We start from the raw sequence: 19,985 nt of genomic DNA, 5'->3' as shown, positions 1-19,985 counted from the left end.
ACACAAGCTGGCATGTTTGAAAATATAGTGATTAATAAAATAAAAAAAATGCTACCAGCAATAAAGAACGACAACTTGGATGCAGCAGCTCATAGGTTTAACTTGCTTTGTTTTGAGTGTACGTAGATGACGGTTACGCGGGGCAGGGGAAACTTAGCCTATCCTAATTGGTTTCAACGTTTTGACGTCACTTGGTCTCCTGCCTATTAAACCTCCTTAGAGAAGAACGACAACGTTCCAGCCCCAGCATTCTCGCGGGAGGAGGGCGGGGTGATATAAGAATCAGCGTGACCTGGGCGTGGACGAGCCGCCGCTGTCGATCATGTAGTATCTCCCCTCCCCTTTCCGCGCGCCGCCCTCTGTTTGACGTAACTTGTTGCGAGAGTTTTGCTTTACTAGTCCAAACAAAGATGGCGCTGGCGGGGTCGGGGCGCCCTTGCTGCTCGTCGCTGCTGCTGCTGTGGCGCAGTCGGCTGTTCCCGGAGTTGACCGAGTCCTATCACAAAAAGGTAGTGCCAGGACCTTTAGTTGGAGGACGGCGCCGGCCCCCCGCTTCGGTTTCTTTCGGAGCTGCTTTACTGAAGCCAGACGTAGCCGAAAGGGAACTAGCAGAGGGTGCCGACATGGTCCTTGGGTGAAGCTAGCGAATTGGTATAGCTACAAACTGCTGGGGGGGGGGGGGGGGGGGGGGGGGAGTTAAAAGGCGCGAGGAGTACTACTATTTAGCATTTCTATAGCGCTACAAGGCGTACGCAGCGCTGCACAAACATAGAAGAAAGACAGTCCCTGCTCAAAGAGCTTACAATCTAATAGACAAAAAATAAAGTAATCAAATCAATTAATGCGAACGGGAAGGAAGAGAGGAGGGTAGGTGGAGGCGAGTGGTTACGAATCTTGCATGGAATCTTGTCACTCTTTAGGATTCCAGAATCTTGCTATTCTTTGGGGTTCTACATGGAATGTTGATACTCCTTGAGATTACTACTACTACTATTTAGCATTTCTATAGCGCTACAAGGCGTACGCAGCGCTGCACAAACATAGAAGAAAGACAGTCCCTGCTCATAGAGCTTACAATCTAATAGACAAAAAATAAATAAAGTAAGCAAATCAAATCAATTAATGTGAACGGGAAGGAAGAGAGGAGGAGGGTAGGTGGAGGCGAGTGGTTACAAGAGGTTACGAGTCAAAAGCAATGTTAAAGAGGTGGGCTTTCAGTCTAGATTTAAAGGTGGCCAAGGATGGGGCAAGACGTAGGGGCTCAGGAAGTTTATTCCAGGCATAGGGTGCAGCGAGACAGAAGGCGCGAAGTCTGGAGTTGGCAGTAGTGGAGAAGGGAACAGATAAGAAGGATTTATCCATGGAGCGGAGTGCACGGGAAGGGGTGTAGGGAAGGACGAGTGTGGAGAGATACTGGGGAGCAGCAGAGTGAGTACATTTATAGGTTAGTAGGAGGAGTCTTATGTTTCACTAAGCTGCGGTAAGTGTTGATGTGCGCTTACCGTGGGACCGTAACAGCTGGCTCTGGGGGGTTTTGAGCATACACCCCCCCCCCCCCCCCCCCCCCCCATATTCAGAAGATTTCTTGTATGTGCTCAAGGAAGGGTTATATCCATTGGGCATAGCATCCCAATAATTTGAAGTTGTTTCATATGCATAATGCGTTTTGTAAGTTCCAGCTCAGCCACATGCTAAAAACTTGTTTTTATTTTTGTTCATGTGCCACTCAGTGTAGTCTCATTGCTGCTTGCTAACAGGTTGGCACAAAATTAGCGTATGAGCCCTTGTAAATGTGCACACACTATTTTTTGTTTGTTTGTTTTTAATGTCTGTGTGCTAATGACAGCATTGTGTGGCTGTTAATTTCAAATTTGGAAAAAAAAATCCAAGCATTTTACCACTACAGTAATGGTGGTCTTTTCTAGCAGGAGAAACCCTGTTTTTTTTTTTTTTTTTTTACTACAGCTTAGTAAATTACTCCTTTATTTATGTACCACCTTTATTGAGAATTTCACCCAAGGCAAGGGCTTTTAACCCAGGCCTTGGGAACTGCCAAGCCAGTCAGGTTTTTAGGATGCCCACAATGAGTATGTATATGACAGACTTGTACTGCAAAAAAGAGTATTATCTGGAAACACCCCTCTTCTTGCTGAAACAATATGGTGAAAGTGAAGGCAATTTAAGCAATTTGGGGCAAACTAGGCAGTTGCCTAGAAAGGTTATGTCTTTGTTCTGGGACAGTATACAACATTTGCTTTCAAGGTACACAAAATATCTTAACTTCTTAATCTAAACATTCATTTAAATTCACTTGTCCTGTGGGGCAATTTCTCTGGAATCCCAGTTATCTGAGGTAAAGTAACACAGATAGTTAATGATGAACTTTCCAGATGTTTGTAAAGAGTATCTCAAATATAGGAGCAGACCCATGTAGAAAATATGGATAAAATCAACATGGTGATGATCAGAGAGCCTGGTTTTGATATTAAGAGCTTTATACCTTTAGCAGGATGCAAATTTCAACAATTACCTAGGATTCTTTTTTTTTTAGACTTCTGAGAGTATAATCTCTGCTTAAGTGCGTCTTAAAGTCTAAATGTTCATGTGAGCAGAATCCTATTAATTATAGTGTTACATAACCATGCATTTGACCTAGATAGATGTTTTGGCAGCTTCCAAGAGGGAGGGATGTTTCTTAATTATGTTTATCTGAAACTACAAAAGAGAAATGGTGATCTGCTCCAGGTCCAAAGTATGTGATTAAAATATAGTTAATACTGTTATCCTGAATGTGGGTTCTGACTAGTAGAGGTGCCTATATCCAGTGGTACATTCTGTTGATCTTTTAGTGAGTCTCATTCCTCAGATTGTCAGGGCTTAAACTACTAATTAGATATGATGGGGTTTCCTTTTTTTTTTTTTTTTTTTATTAAGATGTTTGACTTTTGTATAGTTTTACCAGGTTCATTTTATGGTTTATTCAAACTTTTTTGTGCATTGCACTTTTGATATAAGTACTTCAGTATGCTTCTTTCCCATTGCGAGCATAAAAATCAAGGCAGAAAAAAATAGAACAACACATTTCTTATCTTTGCAAGTATGCAGTAAATCTGTGATCTTTTTAGTGCAAGACTGGGGAAGATTGCAATAATGGTATAGCAATGTTAGGATACATTTAATCAAAGAAATGTCCTTTAGCTCCTGTCACCTTTTTATGCCCACTTGATTTAATCATGAAATGTGTGAAAAATGTCAGACACTGCCTGTGTCTGGTTGTGTCTCCAGCCCACTCCTTTTGTTTTCTTCTTGTCAAACCACTCAAACAATGCATTGTTGATTAGCTGTATAATGTGACTTTGGCCATGTTTCTATGAGTGAGGAGTTCACAATATTTTCCCTACAGCGAGTGCCTTTTTTAAAACATTTGATAAAACACATGATAAGTCAGCAGAGAAGTTTAATTTAATGACGGGATACCATCACTTACATTTTTTCATTCTATATTTTGTCTTTTCTGTTTTAATTTTTAGCTATTACTTTAGGTTATTATGTTTTTGCTTGTATTTTGTTTTGTCTATACCGCAGACTACTACTACTTAGCATTTCTATAGACTGAATTCTTTAACAGGGAAAAGATGGAATATAAATTGTGAACTGAATCTGTGACTGGCTTTTGATGTCACGCTCTCTCAAGTTAATGCAAAAAATATTTGCTAAGGGCTATTGCGACAGCAGCATTACTTTTAAAACCTTTTGTTGTTTTCTCTTTCAGGTGGTAGATCACTATGAGAACCCCAGGAATGTTGGGTCACTAAACAAAGATGACAAGAACGTTGGAACTGGGTTAGTTGGAGCGCCAGCCTGTGGAGATGTCATGAAATTACAGGTGTGTTTTCAGCCAAATATATAATTGCAGTTTATTTACTTTAGTGAAGCTGGGTGTCTGATATATACATTTCTTAGGATTCAAGTCATGTATGTGGGATGTATAATTTAAGGGGTCTTTTATCAAGGTGCGCTAGCTTTTTTAGCTTGTGCTAATTATCAGCTGGCACTAAAACACTGAGACGCCCATTATGAGTGTCTCAGCATTTAGCACCAGATGATTCTTAGCATGAGCTAAAAAAAAAAGCTAGTGCACCTTAGTAAAAAAAAAAAAAAAAAAAAAAAGCTCTTAGTTGGCTCAGCCTGTGCTTCTCAACCCTGTCCTTGGGGCACACTCAATCAGTCAGGTTTTTAGGATATCCACAATGAGTATGCATGAGAGAGACAGTGCAAGCAAACCTCCTTGGTATGCATATATGTCATGCATATTCATTTTGGATATCCTGAAAAGCTGACTGGCTAGGTTTTGAAGCACTGGGTTAAGCTAAATTTTAGCTGTGTGAAGCAGGGGTGTAGCTACCGGTGTGGGCCCAGGCCCACCCATTTGGTTTTCCTTCAAGTGGTGCACTGGGAGTGCATTGCACATCCTTTTACTTCTGCCATGGTTCAGTCATGTGCATTTAGGCAGCTGGCAGCAAAAACGGCTTTACAGTGAGCTAGCTGCATAAATGCAGTAACCTGCAAGTGCATGTCTAGGTTGGTAGCAAATGCTCTAGTGCTGTGCTGTGCTCACTCTCATGGCGTCTGCCTTGCCCCCGCAGCATATGCATACGCTGCACAGAAAAATCTACTGCCAATGCCGTGGCTTAGCTGGACGGGTCTCCCTCGTGCCACAGTGTGAGGCTGCCAGCAGTAGCTGGAGAAGCTATTCAGCCCTCACTTCACTGTGGCCCTTGCTCAATCTGCCTTTGGTTGAGCCCCTCAGGCCTCTGCACTCCACCACGGCCCCAGATAGGCACATAGCCAGCATTGGGATTACACTGCAGTGCTCTTTGAGTCTGAGTGGGGGGTGGGCTTTTCACTGCCTAGGGGGAGGGTGGGCTTTTCACTGCCTAGGGGGAAAAAGGTGTATTTAATCATCACATATACCTTATTTTCCCTAGGCAGTGAAAAGTCCACCCTCACCCAGAAACCCACCAACAATAATTTTAGTGTTAGGTTTCTGGGTGGGGATGGGCTCAGTCCCCAATTTAAAATAATAATAAAAAAAAAAAGTTATATATTTGCTCATGTTGGTGGGTTTTTGGGTGGGGATTGTCTTTGCAGTGCTCAGGTTAATATATATATATATATATATATATATATATATTTTTTTTTTTTTTTTTTTTAACTTAGTGTGGGTGGGATGTTGATGTGCTTTAGGGTGGGTGGGTGGAGCGAAGACTGGGGAAGGGCAGAGGAGATGCCAGACTATGGAAGGATGGGTAAGGGAGTAGGACAGGGGTGAGATGGCCGACAGGTAAGGAGCTCCGTGACCGAGCTCCTGAGGTCCGGAAGAGTGGACTTACTTGGACCGTACTAAGCCATCTCCAACCGATCTGGAACGGATTGGAATTACCCGCAACCGACAGGAGACCACAACACCGCGAGGATCTCGCTGCAATCCTGAACAGAAGAGCGAGTGGAAACTGATCTCGGTGGTCTACCTGAGGTCCGGAAGACTAGGCCTACCTAGTCGCGCTGTTCTATCTCCAACCGGACTGGAATGGTCCGGAGCTGACCCAAAAGTAACAAGTAAACAGCAGAACCGCGACAGGCTGATCGCAACGGTGATTGCCTGCCTCGTGGCCACGACGCATCCACATCCCGAACCGGACTGGAGCCGAGCTGGATCCGACAAAGAGCAGGCTCGAAGACAAAGCGAGGAACTAACTAGCTGAATTCCGCCAGACCTACTAAAGGTGGGAATTCTCTACTCGCCCCTGACATCGCTCCGAACGGCGGCGACGAAAGAACACAGCGCTGAGCTTCCTCCACCGCCGAACGCCCAGCAACCGACCACCACGTGACCAGCCTCCGCCACGGATGAACAACACCAGGCCTCCAGAGCTTACCGGAGAACCCCTCGTGGACGGCTTCTCACCTCCCGAGCTCATCCCCGTCACTAACTGGCCAGGCACGGCTGCCGGTCAACCATCAAGGCACACGTCACGTTCACCATCCGCCACTGCTGACTGGCACCCACCCGCCTGAACATACCGGAGACCACCTCATGGCCGACATCGGGGACTAACATAGAATTCAGCTAAGAACCTGCTCGCTCCCACGGTGAACTCCAAAATAGCCAAAATAACAGTTTGCTCTGATTAATCTGCATTTACTGCTTTTAGCTAGATTTAAAGTTTAAACCCTGCATTGCTTGCTTACAGATAAAGCTCTAATTGCTCTCAGCGCGATCTAAAAGCTATACTCTGCACTGCTTGCTTTAATAGACGCTTTAATCTAACTTAATTGTCTTCAACCTGATCTAATAGCTGATATTCTGCACTGCTTGTTTTAAATAGAAGGCTTCATCTGCTCTTAGCCCGATTTAAAAACTTACATTTTGCACTGTTTGCCACACATATAAGGCGTTAATTGCTTTCAGCTATATCTAAGAGTTCTACTCTGTGTTGCTCGATTCAATAGTTCATACCATGCATTGCCTGCTTAAACAGAAGGCTTTAACTGCTTTCAGCTCGGTTAAAAGTTTATACCCTGCACTGCTTGCTTTAAATAGAAGGCTTTAATCCAATTGCTTTCAACCCGATCTAAGAACTACACTTTGCACTGCTTGCTTTAAATAGAAGGCTGTATCTACTAATTTGCTCTCAGATCGATTTAAAAGTTTGTACTTTGCATTGCTGCTTTACATAGAAGGCTTTATTGTGTCCAGATCGACTCAAAAGCTTATACTCTGCACTGCTTGCTTTAAACAGCAGGTCTTTTTTTTTTTTTTCCATGCTCTACCTACTTGAATGCTAACCAGCTGATTATGCTTTACCTACTTGAATGCTAACCAACTGAATATTGCCACAGGGACCAAGCACAGATATGAATATCAGCAAAACACTCCTAACCATTTATTGTCTCACCCTACTCTCACACACAAACACAACCGGTAACCCAGATAACAACAGCACCATAAATCACAAATCAAACAACACTCACATACACACTATGCCCACCCCAAAGAACATCTATAATAACTCACCCACAACACACCAATCATACGCACAACCTACCAATAACTCGCCAAACCAACGACACAACAACCAACCAAGAGGAAAAATCTCCGAAGAGGAACACCACCAACAAAAAGAGGAAAAAACAACAACAACAACAAACTCAACCACCGAAGACACAGGCAACTAATAAATATAAACACATCGAACCCCCCCCCCCCCCCCCCCCCCACAGAATCATATCGCTCAATCCAAATAGGACACATCAATGCAAGATCAGCAGCAAGGAATTCAGTAGATATACTAGACTGGACTTCATCTCGAACACATGTGTATCTGCCACAAACATCCTTATATTAGGAGACATCAACCTACACCTTGAAGATGACACCTCAACAGGCACACGAGAATGCAAAGAATTCCTAAAATTCTGGGATCTACATGCACCCTACACGCAACCAACGCATGAAAAAGGACATACACTGGACATCATAACACACAAATTCGACCCGGACTCAACTATCACAATCACCAATACAAGATGGACACCCACACCATGGTCGGACCACTATAAAGCAAATGTCTCTCTCAACTGGCATAAAACACACATAAACACACCCAATAAACATGAGCGAACAACATACACCACGAGAGGAAAAATAGACCCCACAACATTTTGGCAACAGATCTACCAGAACGAATGGCCAACCAATGCCGACACCATCCAATTCCTCCAAGAATGGGACGATTTATGCACAACAACATTAGACAAAATTGCCCCAATCCAAACCAGAACATCACGCAGAAAAAAATCTAACCCATGGTTCACCGAAGAGCTGAAAAAGCTTAAAACACAAGTCAGGAAACTAGAACGTGCATGGAACAAAAAAAGAGATGAACAAACACTGAATGCCTGGAAACTACTCCGGAGGAAATACAAATATACCATAAAACAAACTAAAAGACTACACTACAGGACAATGATAGGACCAAACTACAAAGACACACACAAACTCTTCTACCTCGTGAACAAACTATTAGACACCACACCAGTCACAAACAACAGCAAAGATACACCAGACGTGGACAGCCTTGCGAAATACTTCAAGGAGAAAATAATAAAATTAAGACTCCAAATACCTACCAGCCCTACTGAATACACCACACTCCTAGATTGTCTAGACCCAGAAGACGGAATATATCCAGCAGACAGAACCTGGACCGAATTTGAACTACTATCAGAAGACCTCATCTCTGAAACACTTAGAAGATATGCCAAATCCCACTGCAAACTAGACATATGCCCAAATAACCTCATGAAATCAGCTCCTCAACAATTCACAATAGACCTAACAAACCACGTAAACTTCATGCTACAAAACGGACTTTTCCCAAAAGAAAAAGGAAAGATTTTACTCACCCCCATACCCAAAGACACAAAGAAAAGCGCGAGGGAAATAACCAACTACAGACCAGTAGCATCCATACCACTAATAACCAAAATAACCGAAGGAATTGTAACTAAACAACTCACAAACTATCTAAACAAATACTCAATACTACACGATGCCCAATCAGGATTCCGATCGAACCACAGCATGGAAACAGTATTAATTACCCTCATGACTAAATTCAAACAAATGATTGCAACCGGCAACAACATACTCCTCCTACAATTTGACATGTCTAGTGCCTTCGACATGGTAGACCACGGAATCCTACTACACATACTTGAATACTTTGGCATAGGAGGAAATGTCCTAAACTGGTTCAAGGGGTTCCTAACCCAACGTTCATACCAAGTCACATCAAATTCAGCCACGTCTGCCGCATGGACACCAGAATGTGGGGTACCCCAAGGATCACCTCTCTCACCAACCATCTTCAACCTAATGATGACCCCGTTGGCAAAACTCCTATCAAACCATAACCTCAACCCATATATCTATGCCGATGATGTAACAATATACATCCCTTTCAAACAAGACATCAAAGAAATATTCAATGAAATCAACCAAAGTCTACGCATCATGAACACCTGGGCAGATGCATTTCGTTTGAAACTAAATGCAGAAAAAACCCAATGCCTGATACTCACCTCCCAATACAACACGAACGAATTCACTGCAATAAATACACCTAACCTAAGCCTTCCAATCTCAGAAACATTAAAAATCCTTGGAGTTACTATCGACCGACACCTAACACTCGAAACCCATGCAAACAACACAACCAAAAAGATGTTCTACTGCATGTGGAAACTGAAAATAAGACCATTCTTCCCGAGATCCGTCTTCCGCAGCCTAGTACAATCCCTCGTACTCAGCCACCTGGATTACTGCAACTCACTGTACGCCGGATGCAAAGAGCAAATCTTGAGGAAACTGCAAACAGCCCAGAATACAGCAGCCAGACTCATCTTTGGAATACCAAAATATGAAAGTGCAAAACCCTTACGAGAGAAGTTACACTGGCTTCCACTCAAGGAACGAATCACGTTCAAAGTATGCACATTAGTCCACAAAATTATTCACGGCGAAGCCCCAGCCTACATGTCTGAATTAATCGACTTACCACCCAGAAACGCCAAGAGATCATCCCGAACCTTCCTCAACCTCCACTTCCCTAATTGCAAGGGCCTGAAATACAAGACGCTACACGCATCAACCTTTACGTACATGAGCATGCAGTACTGGAATGAACTACCGCGGAACCTGAAAACGATCTACGAACAAACCAACTTCCGTAAATCACTAAAGACACATCTTTTTGATAAAATCTACGGAAGAAACCACAACACATAAAGCTCACACTCACTGTTCAGTTATACATCAACACATCTACTTATGAATTCTTAACCCTAATCTCACTACACCCAAACATTTACTCACAGAAAAATGTGTACCATTTGCTTCATATAACGCCCCTTAATTTCCTGTTGTCTCCTTCCAATGTCTCAATGTTCTTTCAATTGATTTACTCCTTAACGAATTTGATTTTGACTCGTTTAACTCTTCACAATGTAATCCATAACCTGAATTGTAACAAATTGTATTTCCATTATTCGTATTGTAAGCCACATTGAACCCGCAAAAAGGTGGGAAAATGTGGGATACAAATGCAATAAATAAATAAATGCCTAGCTACAGGATGAATGGTGGGGAAGGGAAGGCTACAGGGATGGATGGTGAGGAAGGGCTGTTGCTGCGATTGGGGGGGGGGGGGGGGGTAAGGAAGGGAAGGGCTGATGCCGGTCTACAGAGATGAATGGGGGGGGGGGGGTGCACAGAACTTTGCAGATTGGACAGGTTCACTTGCACGCTTAGATTAGTTGTGAAACTCTTCCACAAACCTTCACTGAACTTTTATGTGTTTAGTACAAAAGGGGGTTTTATAGAAAGTGGTGAGGATGCAGATTATGTGGGGGAAGATCCTTGTGTACAGTGTTACAAACAAAAACAAACCTGAGAAATGTCCTACAATGCTATCTTCTGATGCACCTTGGTGTACGACAGTTGTCAAAACACCTCTAATGCTAAGTGTGGTGTCCTAACAGACCAAAGTGTTATGTAAAAGCATTCTGTGTTTTTGGTGTTGATGTAATCTGTTCATATGCTTTCTTTTTTTTTTTTTTTTTTTTTCAGGGTGCACCATGATACAGTCCTGACATTTTCACAACTGTGATATGACAGTCTCCTAAAACTGTGGTTAAACTGTCAACCTGATTTCCCCCCCCCCCCCCCCATAAACAAAATAAACACAGTAAATTAGGACCCCATCTGCTATTATTTTTCTATGAGGAAATAAAAATCTAGCTAGGGATTGTGGAAGATCTAAACTGCTTTAGTTTAGATGCCCAGGTTAAATAACTTACTAAAGTGAAATGTTTAGGAAATTTAACATATGTATTTCACCATTTCTATATTTTTTTAGATTGAAGTAGATGACAGTGGGAAAATTGTAGATGCCAAGTTTAAAACATTTGGCTGTGGATCTGCCATTGCATCAAGTTCACTGGCCACAGAATGGGTGAAAGGAAAAACGGTAAGATTGGTGCATTACTTGGTTTTAAAATGGGAACATTTAATTCTCTACTTCCTGTGTTTGGCCGCATCCTTTCTCCAGGAAAGACAAATCACCATCCATGGTAACATTGTAACTGATTGCAAATAGGCTAATTGCCCCATCCACTCTGCCTAATTGTGATCGCATGCTGCCAACCATTAAAACTTACCTACTGTTGAGAAATTTCTTTCCTTCAGGTCTGTTTTCCTCGTTTGGTTCTATGTCATCCTGGCTTATATTTTTTTAAATGTTTATAGCCCACCTTTCTACAGTTCTAAGCGGAGAACAATAAAATGCAGTAAATGTATTTCATTTTTTAAATAATAAAACATTCACGTCAACACACAATACATTTGAACAATCAACCCGTCTGAGCCCCTGGCAGTCATCACTATCATCTTATGGGTAAATGCCTGATCAAAAAATTTGTTTTTAGTTAAAAAAAAACAAAAAAAAAACTTCAATGACTTCCCACCATCCAAAGTTCCAATGGCAATTTGTTCCCTTTACAAAGAAACAAATGCCCTATTGTCTCAAGATGGAACTGTCTTAGGGGTCCTTTTACTAAAGGTATGGTAATCACTAGTGTGCGCTTACCGTAGCTTAAAATGTCTTATCCTGGGACGTGCTCAATTCCAAATCTATGTACGCTAGCCGTGCCCTAAAAAATATTTTAAAAACTTTGGTGGGGTATGTTGAGGCAGAGTAGGCATTCATGTGCTGATCAGCCCATCTGCATTACCACATGCTAATTGGTTGGCTCAGGATTAGCAGTGTGAGCCCTTCCTGCCTACGAAATAGGTGTCTAAGTGCTCCCGCAGTAATTCTTTTCAATAGCCATTAATAGAAAAAAAATAGGAAATGGGTCATCACCGGAGCCAGAAAATGGCCCATTTCATGTAAGGGTGCCCTAAGGCCACTTTTTTTTTTACCGCAGCTTGGTAAAAGGACCCCTTATGATGGTGTATGAGACGAGCAGTTCCCTTCAATCCTCAAAGCTCTATTTGGCCTATTAATATGTTGTGGAACTTCATTGGCCAAAACGGAGTGAATTTAAGTATTTTAAAGTTTCCTCACCAGCAACCAGTTAGCAAAGAAGATACCATACTTCATCCAACACCCAACCCCACTGGGCCTTTCTCAAGCTTTATGATGATCTGAAAAAGGACTCAAAGAATATAGCTTGTACTATAGAGTACTAGTAAAAAAAAGCCCCGTTTCTGATACAAATGAAACGGGGGCTAGCAAGGTTTTCTTCAGAGTGTGCATGTGGGAGTGTGTGTGTCCCTGCCTTCTGCCCTTTCTCCCTTCCCCTCTGCTCTCAGTCCCCCCCCCCCCCCCCCAGTCCTTCAGTGTTAAGTTTCCTGCTGTGCTGTGTTTGTTTGTGTTACAGAGAGAGTGAAGGCGTCTGCCCTCTCTCTCCTCCCTCCTCCAGTCCTTCACTGCTACAAAGAGAGCGATTTCCTGCTGTACTGTGTTTTCCTTCACTGTGTTACAGAGAGAGCGAGGGCGGGGCAGACACTCATGGGGAAACCGGATATCTCTGCAGCTTCACACTTCCGGCTGGAGGCTTCATTAGAACGTTGGTGCTGCCTTTTATATATAGAGATTTGTTTTTAAAGTGAGATAATGAAATCTTTTTTTTTTTCCCTTCTAGGTTGATCAGGCCATGGCAATTAAGAACACAGATATAGCTAAAGAACTCTGCCTGCCTCCAGTTAAACTACATTGCTCCAGTAAGTGTAATCATAGGTGTTTTATGCTAGCATACATATTGAGGCTTATGTCTTTTATGTGCGGTTTCATCATGGCTTAAGACCTTGTTGAAACTATGACCCTTGCTTACCCTGTGGTGTGCGAATTTGAAGATCTAGAGTTTTACTGACAAGTGCCTCAAAAGTTGACCGCTCATTCCTTCTGTCCAATGTGCAGATACTTTGGAAAAAATCAGCCACTAGTGGATTTCAACTTATTTTTCTTCTAGAAAGATTTTGAGATGTGGATATATATATATATATATTTTTTTTTTCCCCCTTTTAGTGCTTGCAGAAGATGCAATCAAGGCTGCTTTGGCAGATTACAAACTGAAACAAGAAAAAGAGCCAGAAAAAGGCGCAGCAAGTGTGTAAGACATACAAGAGGATGTAATGCTCGTAGTCTCATTCCACTATGGGGAGAAGCTGGTCCTTAAATCGCTAGATGGCCAGGAAGCTGAGATACGCACAATAATTAATCACCTTATCCTACTGGATTAAAGCAGCACTGTAGTACTCGCTTTGTCTGCCTGGACTTCCTTAGTATTCTCTGGCATTTAAAACACGCACATGTCCTGTTGATTACTTTTGAGTTCTTAAGTATAGTAAGTGCATCTTTCTTTAGGGAAAAGGGATGGGGAGAGATGACTTTGTAACCCTCCAAAAGAAAGCAGTGGTGAGAGCTGACAATGCTTAATACATGTAAAGGTGATGTCTCAAAAGTGAGCAAAGGTGGTTCTACTTTTTTGCCTAAATGTCTTTTGGAAAGGCGTTTTACATAGGGATTGAAGTTCTAAACAATTTGATGTGTAGCTTTGTGTACAGTATATGTGCTGTATAAAATCTATATATAATTATAGCCTGTCGTGTGTGTGTGTTCATTTCTTGACTACGTTTATGCATCTTTTGCAGATTTCCTTCCTCTTTATCAGATACTAGTGAAAAAGGCCCATTTCTCACACAAATGAAACGGGCGCTAGCAAGGTTATCCTCTGAGCTCCAGCTTGCCCCCTTCCCTCTCTGAGTTCCAGCCTGGCCCCTCTCCTCCGAGTTCCAGGCACCCCTCCCTCTCTTGTTCTGCTATATTATGCAATAACTAGTAAAAAAGGCCCGTTTCTGGCTGAAATGAAACGGGCGCTAGCAAGGTTTTGCGCGGAGTGTGTATGTTTGAGAGAGTGACTGTGTGAGAGTGAGAATGTGCAAGTGTGTGTGTGTGACAGAGAGTGGGTGTGAGTGTGTGTGTGAGAGAGCATGTGTGTATGTGAGAATGAGTGTGTGCGAGTGCGTATGTGAGACAGTGAGTGTCCTTCCCTGTTCCCCCTGTCAGGTGTCAGGACTGGGGGGACTGTGGACAGTCATGAAGGCAGCCCCTACCAAAATAATGAAAGCAAGACCATTTGTATAATAATCACTGCATTCCAGAGAACAAAATGGAGCAAGTTCCCAAATGCTATCTTTTGCTTTCTGTATTCAGTAGCTGACAGGCTTGCTAGACTTACCTAAGTGGCTGCAGCTGCAATACACTGAAAAGAAAGCAAGGAAACCTATGAGACGTAGATACGGCCGTCCCCTTGACCTCTGACGCTCCTCCCTTCTTCTATTTGACTTCCCTCTGATAGGTCCGTCATTCGGTGTGACGTTCCTCCCTTTTCCTGTTTCAGTTCCCTTTGATAGGTCAGAGCGGTGCAGCTGTGACACTCCTCCCTTCTCTGATAGGTCAGGGCAAGGCAGAGATGCTTAAAATTGGTTACAGAGCTTCGAACATACGAACTGTTGAAGCCTCAGAATGTGCTTTAGAACGTTGAGGGTGCTTTTTATGTGCAGATGGGGCGTGGCTGAGACTGAGGGTGAGTAGTCCGAATAGCCTAGCCTACCAGGAGGACAGGAGTTCAGGACAGATGGAGTGAGCTTCAGAACGTCTGAGGGGGGATTTTAGTTATATAGATGTTCTGGCCTAAACTTTTGTTGACATTGAAATCAAGGACAGAACCCAGAGCTACTATCAAGGCAACATTTAAATAGTAACATAGTAGATGACGGCAGAAAAAGACCTGCACGGTCCATCCAGTCTGCCCAACAAGATAACTCATATTTGCTGCTTTTTGTGTATACCCTACTTTGATTTGTACCTGTGCTCTTCAGGGCACAGACCGTACAAGTCTGCCCAGCACTATCCCCGCCTCCCAACCACCGGCTCTGGCACAGACCGTACAAGTCTGTCCAGCACTATCCCCGCCTCCCAACCACCAGCCCCGCCTCCCGATCTTGACTAAGCTCCTGAGGATCCATTCCTTTGGCACAGGATTCCTTTATGCTTATCCCACGCATGTTAGTTTATTGGCACAGCTCATGAAGCACAGTTGTACAGATCCAAAAAGGTGATGCCACGGTTGGAGCAAAGGCTGTTTTACTTGAAAAAAAAAAAAAAAACCTTCTGCAAAGTAGATTGTGCTAATCATGTAGGCTGAGCACTCTTCGGCCTAATCTGGATGCATCCTTGAGCAGAGCATGAACAATGTTTGCAACTGGTTTACACATCTGCCGTAATCAAAATAACCCGTTCTGTCACACAGGTCAATGTAATATGCTGTGGGCTAAAAGTGTACAGAAATTCAGTGTAGTTTAACACAACACTAGAAGTGAACTGATGCAATATGCTAAAAGGCATGCAAATAACTGTGATGTTAAAGTGTGAACAGTTTTATGTCTCTTAATAATTTACTTTCAACTTGTAGTAAGAAGACCTATCCCCCAGCTGTCCTTACTATTTAGGCTGGCAGGAGCAGATGAAAGCTTGGTGGATCCACTTGGCTGCTACTTTTTTTTAATATATAGAAGGTCAGCTTCTTTCTAATCTATTTAGCCTGGAGAGGTAGGTGAACAAAAAGGAATGCAAATCAATCATGGTGGCACAGCAATTAGAAATGTGAGCTAACTCCTCAGAACTGGAGTTTAAAAATGTCAGTGTTTTAAGAAATAGGCACTAAACTGTAATCAATACATTTGCAAATATAGGCCTTGATTCTGTAAGTTGTGCTCTGGCAAAGATTGGCACGAAGCATGGTTCTATAAGGTGTATGTTCCCTTTATAGCTTGGTGCTGATTCCCGCTACCAAACTTTGAGTGGCAGACTTAGGGGCAGATGCACTAAAGTCCTCGGAAGAGCCCTTCCCTGACCGATTCCATAGTAACATAGTAGATGACGGAAGAAAAAGACCTGCATGGTCCATCCAGTCTGCCCAACAAGATAAACTCATATGTGCTACTTTTTGTGTATACCTTACCTTGATTTGTACCTGTCCTTTTCAGGGCACAGACTGTATGTCTGCCCAGCACTATCCCTGCCTCCCACCACCAGTCCTGGCACAGACCGTATAAGTCTGCCCAGCACTATCCCCGCCTCCCAACCACCAGCCCCACCTCCCACACCGGTTCTAGTACAGACCGTATAAGTCTGCCCAGCACCATCCCCGCCTCCCACCACCGGCTCTGCCTCCCAATCTCGGCTAAGCTCCTTAGGATCCATTCCTTCTGAACAGGATTCCTTTATGTTTATCCCACGCGTGCTTGAATAGTGAATCGGTAGGGAACGGCTATGCATCAAGGAAAGGGAATGCAAATGAGCTGCTGCTTGTAGCTCACTTGCATTCTTTGTTCCATCGGTAAAGTCGGCCGGTCGAGCATGCGCAGAGCAGCCAAGCGTTATGGTGGCTGCTCTGCGCATGCCAAATACCTGTGCCGCCCGAAAGTAAGACGCCGCGCGGCTCACCCCCTCCACAGCCTGCTGCAGGAAGGCTCCAATGCGGCTCGATCCGAGGAGAGTGCAGTTGAGGACGTCCATCCAAAAAATATGTCCTTTTTGGAGGCCCCCCCCCCCCCCCCCCGCAATAACAAAAACATCTTTTTTGGACGTCCTTCACTCAGCTGAGAGACCTGGAAGTCTCTGAGCCAATCACAGCGTGATAACGCGTTGTGATTGGCTCAGAGACTTCCAGCTCTCTCAGCTGAGTAAAGGACGTTTTAGTTATTACGGGGGAAGGACGTCTTTTTTTGAAGCGGAGCGCTAATAATTAAAGCTTAAGGTTTTTGTGTTTTGAGTGAAGGACGTCCCTGACGAGCACTTAGATGTTTTTTTTTCCCTGATTTCTTATTTTTTGTTACATTTATAGAAGTTTTTCAATCCCACGCAGCCCCAACGAGAGGTACAGACCTCTCATTAGATTTTCCAGCGTTAAGGCAATCGGAAAACAGTAGTGCATCTCATTGCAATAGGGTTTCTACACAATTTGCTCATCTGCATTCCGTTTTCGTTAGCTGCTACCATCATCGGAAAATGGCTTGGAGAAGCCTTTAGTGCATGCCAGGGTTTACTACTTGCTCGTTAATGGCTCGTTAAGTTTAGTGCATCTGGCCCTTAGCCTACTTAAACTGTGCTGCCATATGAATTGGGTGCACTGTCAGTATTCTATAAATAAACATGAAACATTTTGGAAGGCCCTGACTATGCCCCCTTTTGAGATACATACTCTGGGACTTCAGCACACTGCAATTTGCGTGCACAAATTTTATTAGATGTCAATTAACATAAATGGTTGTTAGCATCCAATTATTAAATGGTTAAAGAGCTTGTTAGTCAATTTGCATGCAAAGCTGGATTCCGTCTATAGAATCTGGAGGTTAGCACAGAAATACATATGCATGGTGTTTGCAAAGGTCATTTCTCCATGGGGTGCAGAGCTGTCAGACGGATTGTTACATTAGCCCCCAGCAAGGCTGGCTAGCATGAATGAAGCACAGCAGCCAGCCTGTGTATGTGTTACCTTTATACTTGTGCCCACCAGAGGGCAGTGTGGTACTGATCCTGGGCTGCAGATGTTCATTCTTCTGAGCTTCCATGTTGTGTCCATGGCTAATTTAGACCACTGTTGAAGCAATTTCGGTTGCAGCAAACTCCATAAGAACTTCCCTAGCAGAACTGCTGTATTTTTCAGGTCTCAGCAGCCAGCAAAAGACTCTAAAGAAAAGTGGTGTAAAGCATTTTCTCTGAGGAACTGTGTACAGGTGAAGTCTCCAAACTGCAGAATTTCCATCATAATACAGGCTACAGCTGTACAGTCTGATGTCACAGAGAATATAACAAAACAAGTTGATACCAGAGAAATTAAGTAAGTTCAGTGGCCAGGGACTACAAATGAAAATATATCTAAAGCATGCTTGTACAGAAACTCCAGAAAATGCATGTAAATTAACAGTTCACTTCTAAATATGTAGTGAAAAACCAAATAGCAGTAGCCTTAGAAAAATTAAAAATCTATCACTAAGGTTGTGCAGCCTGAAAATTTAGTTTCCCATAGTGTAGTGTTCATGGAAAATCTTTTAGTTTCTTTTTTTTACATTTTGGATAGGATGTGCGGAAGCTACGCATTCTTTTGTCATAGTGTGCACACAGGTCTGAATTCTATGTTGGGTGAAAATGGAATTAAATGACGATGCTGTGTATTTGTTTGAAACATTCCTTCATCACTGTCACCGCATGTTGGAATTCAGTAATCACAGCAGCATGATTTATCTCCCCAAACAACCCCAGTGTCCAAACCTTAAATATCCTTCATAGTCCATCTTACATAGTTTAAGTGCATCCACATCTTCTTATACAGGCTTCATTTCAACGCTAATAAGGAGTCAAATGATTGCTGTGTTAAACTGAGCAAGTATCATCATTTATTGAAGCAGCTCCTCTTGGGATTGACATCCTAGAATTTTTGGAATGCAGTACTGAAATAACTCCCCTATCATGGTCAGAGCATTTTCTAATTACATTTTGCCTAAGTGATCACCTGAAACAAATGGCATCTCCCAGAGTTTGGAAGGAGATTAAAGACAAAAAAAAAAAAAAAAGCTGACCATTGAGAATTTCTTAGATGCCTTGGACTATCCACATGTGGATGAAAAGACAACTACTGTGTCAGAACAGGTTGACATTTGGAATACACACTTAGCCAAGACCGTGGAGAAAACAGCACCGCTAAAACAATCTTATGCCCCACTCGCAAATGCTCACCTTGGTTTCCTTCAGAACTTCGGATCCTTAAATGCAAAGGATGGAAACTGGAAAGGAGATGGCGGAAATCTTGCCTGAATGAAGACAGGCTAAACTGTAGGAAGCACATGACAAAGTATCGCCAAGCCTTAACAGCAACCAAAAAAAAAAAAAACCAACAATATTTCTCTCAATGGATTGCACAGGCTGCCAATTCAACCAGGAAGCTGTTCAGTATAGTAAACAACCTACTGCAACCTCCACAACACAACCAGCCTGCCCTGTCAAAACTGAACTGCAATGATTTTGCTGCATACTTTGCCAACAAAATGAGAAGTCTCCAGCAGGATTTACAGGCAATCCCAACCAGCCTCCAATCAGTTAACCAGGAGTGCACAAACTCTCCCCCTCCTGACAGATACATATGGGACACTTTTAACACAATAACAGAGGACAGCCTTGACAAAATCCTAAGAGACCTTCGACCAACTACCTGCTTCCTCAACCCCTGCCCATCAAAGATTCATAAGCAAGTACCACACAGTTGTATTCCGTAACCTGGTACAATCAATGGTACTCAGCCATCTAGACTATTGCAACGCACTCTATGCTGGCTGCAAAGAGCAAATAATTAAGAAACTTCAGACAGCCCAGAACACAGCAGCTAGACTCATATTCGGTAAAACTAAATATGAAAGTGCAAAACCCCTACGAGAAAAGCTACACTGGCTACCACTCAAAGAACGCATCACGTTCAAAATATGTAACCTACAGTGGTGGAAATAAGTATTTGATCCCTTGCTGATTTTGTAAGTTTGCCCACTGACAAAGACATGAGCAGCCCATAATTGAAGGGTAGGTTATTGGTAACAGTGAGAGAGAGCACATCACAAATTAAATCCGGAAAATCACATTGTGGAAAGTATATGAATTTATTTGCATTCTGCAGAGGGAAATAAGTATTTGATCCCCCACCAACCAGTAAGAGATCTGGCCCCTACAGACCAGGTAGATGCTCCAAATCAACTCGTTACCTGCATGACAGACAGCTGTCGGCAATGGTCACCTGTATGAAAG

The 19,985-nt window shown here is 42.9% G+C and overlaps 1 protein-coding gene across 1 annotated transcript; it reads left to right on the top strand.

Annotated features, from left to right (window-relative positions):
- Window positions 1–360: 360 nt before the first annotated feature.
- Window positions 361–13,727, top strand: ISCU (iron-sulfur cluster assembly enzyme). The gene is made up of 5 exons (XM_030219593.1): window positions 361–509; window positions 3,773–3,886; window positions 10,983–11,093; window positions 12,772–12,850; window positions 13,155–13,727. The coding sequence occupies exons 1-5, from the start codon at window positions 411–413 to the stop codon at window positions 13,241–13,243; spliced, it is 492 nt and encodes a 163-aa protein (XP_030075453.1). The 5' UTR covers window positions 361–410; the 3' UTR covers window positions 13,244–13,727.
- The last annotated feature ends 6,258 nt before the right edge of the window (window positions 13,728–19,985 follow it).

This window comes from Microcaecilia unicolor, chromosome 11 (assembly GCF_901765095.1).
Source record: "Microcaecilia unicolor chromosome 11, aMicUni1.1, whole genome shotgun sequence".
Classification (NCBI taxonomy): domain Eukaryota; kingdom Metazoa; phylum Chordata; class Amphibia; order Gymnophiona; family Siphonopidae; genus Microcaecilia; species Microcaecilia unicolor.
Note: the sequence above shows the minus strand (reverse complement) of the source record. Positions and strands in the feature narration are given on the sequence as shown.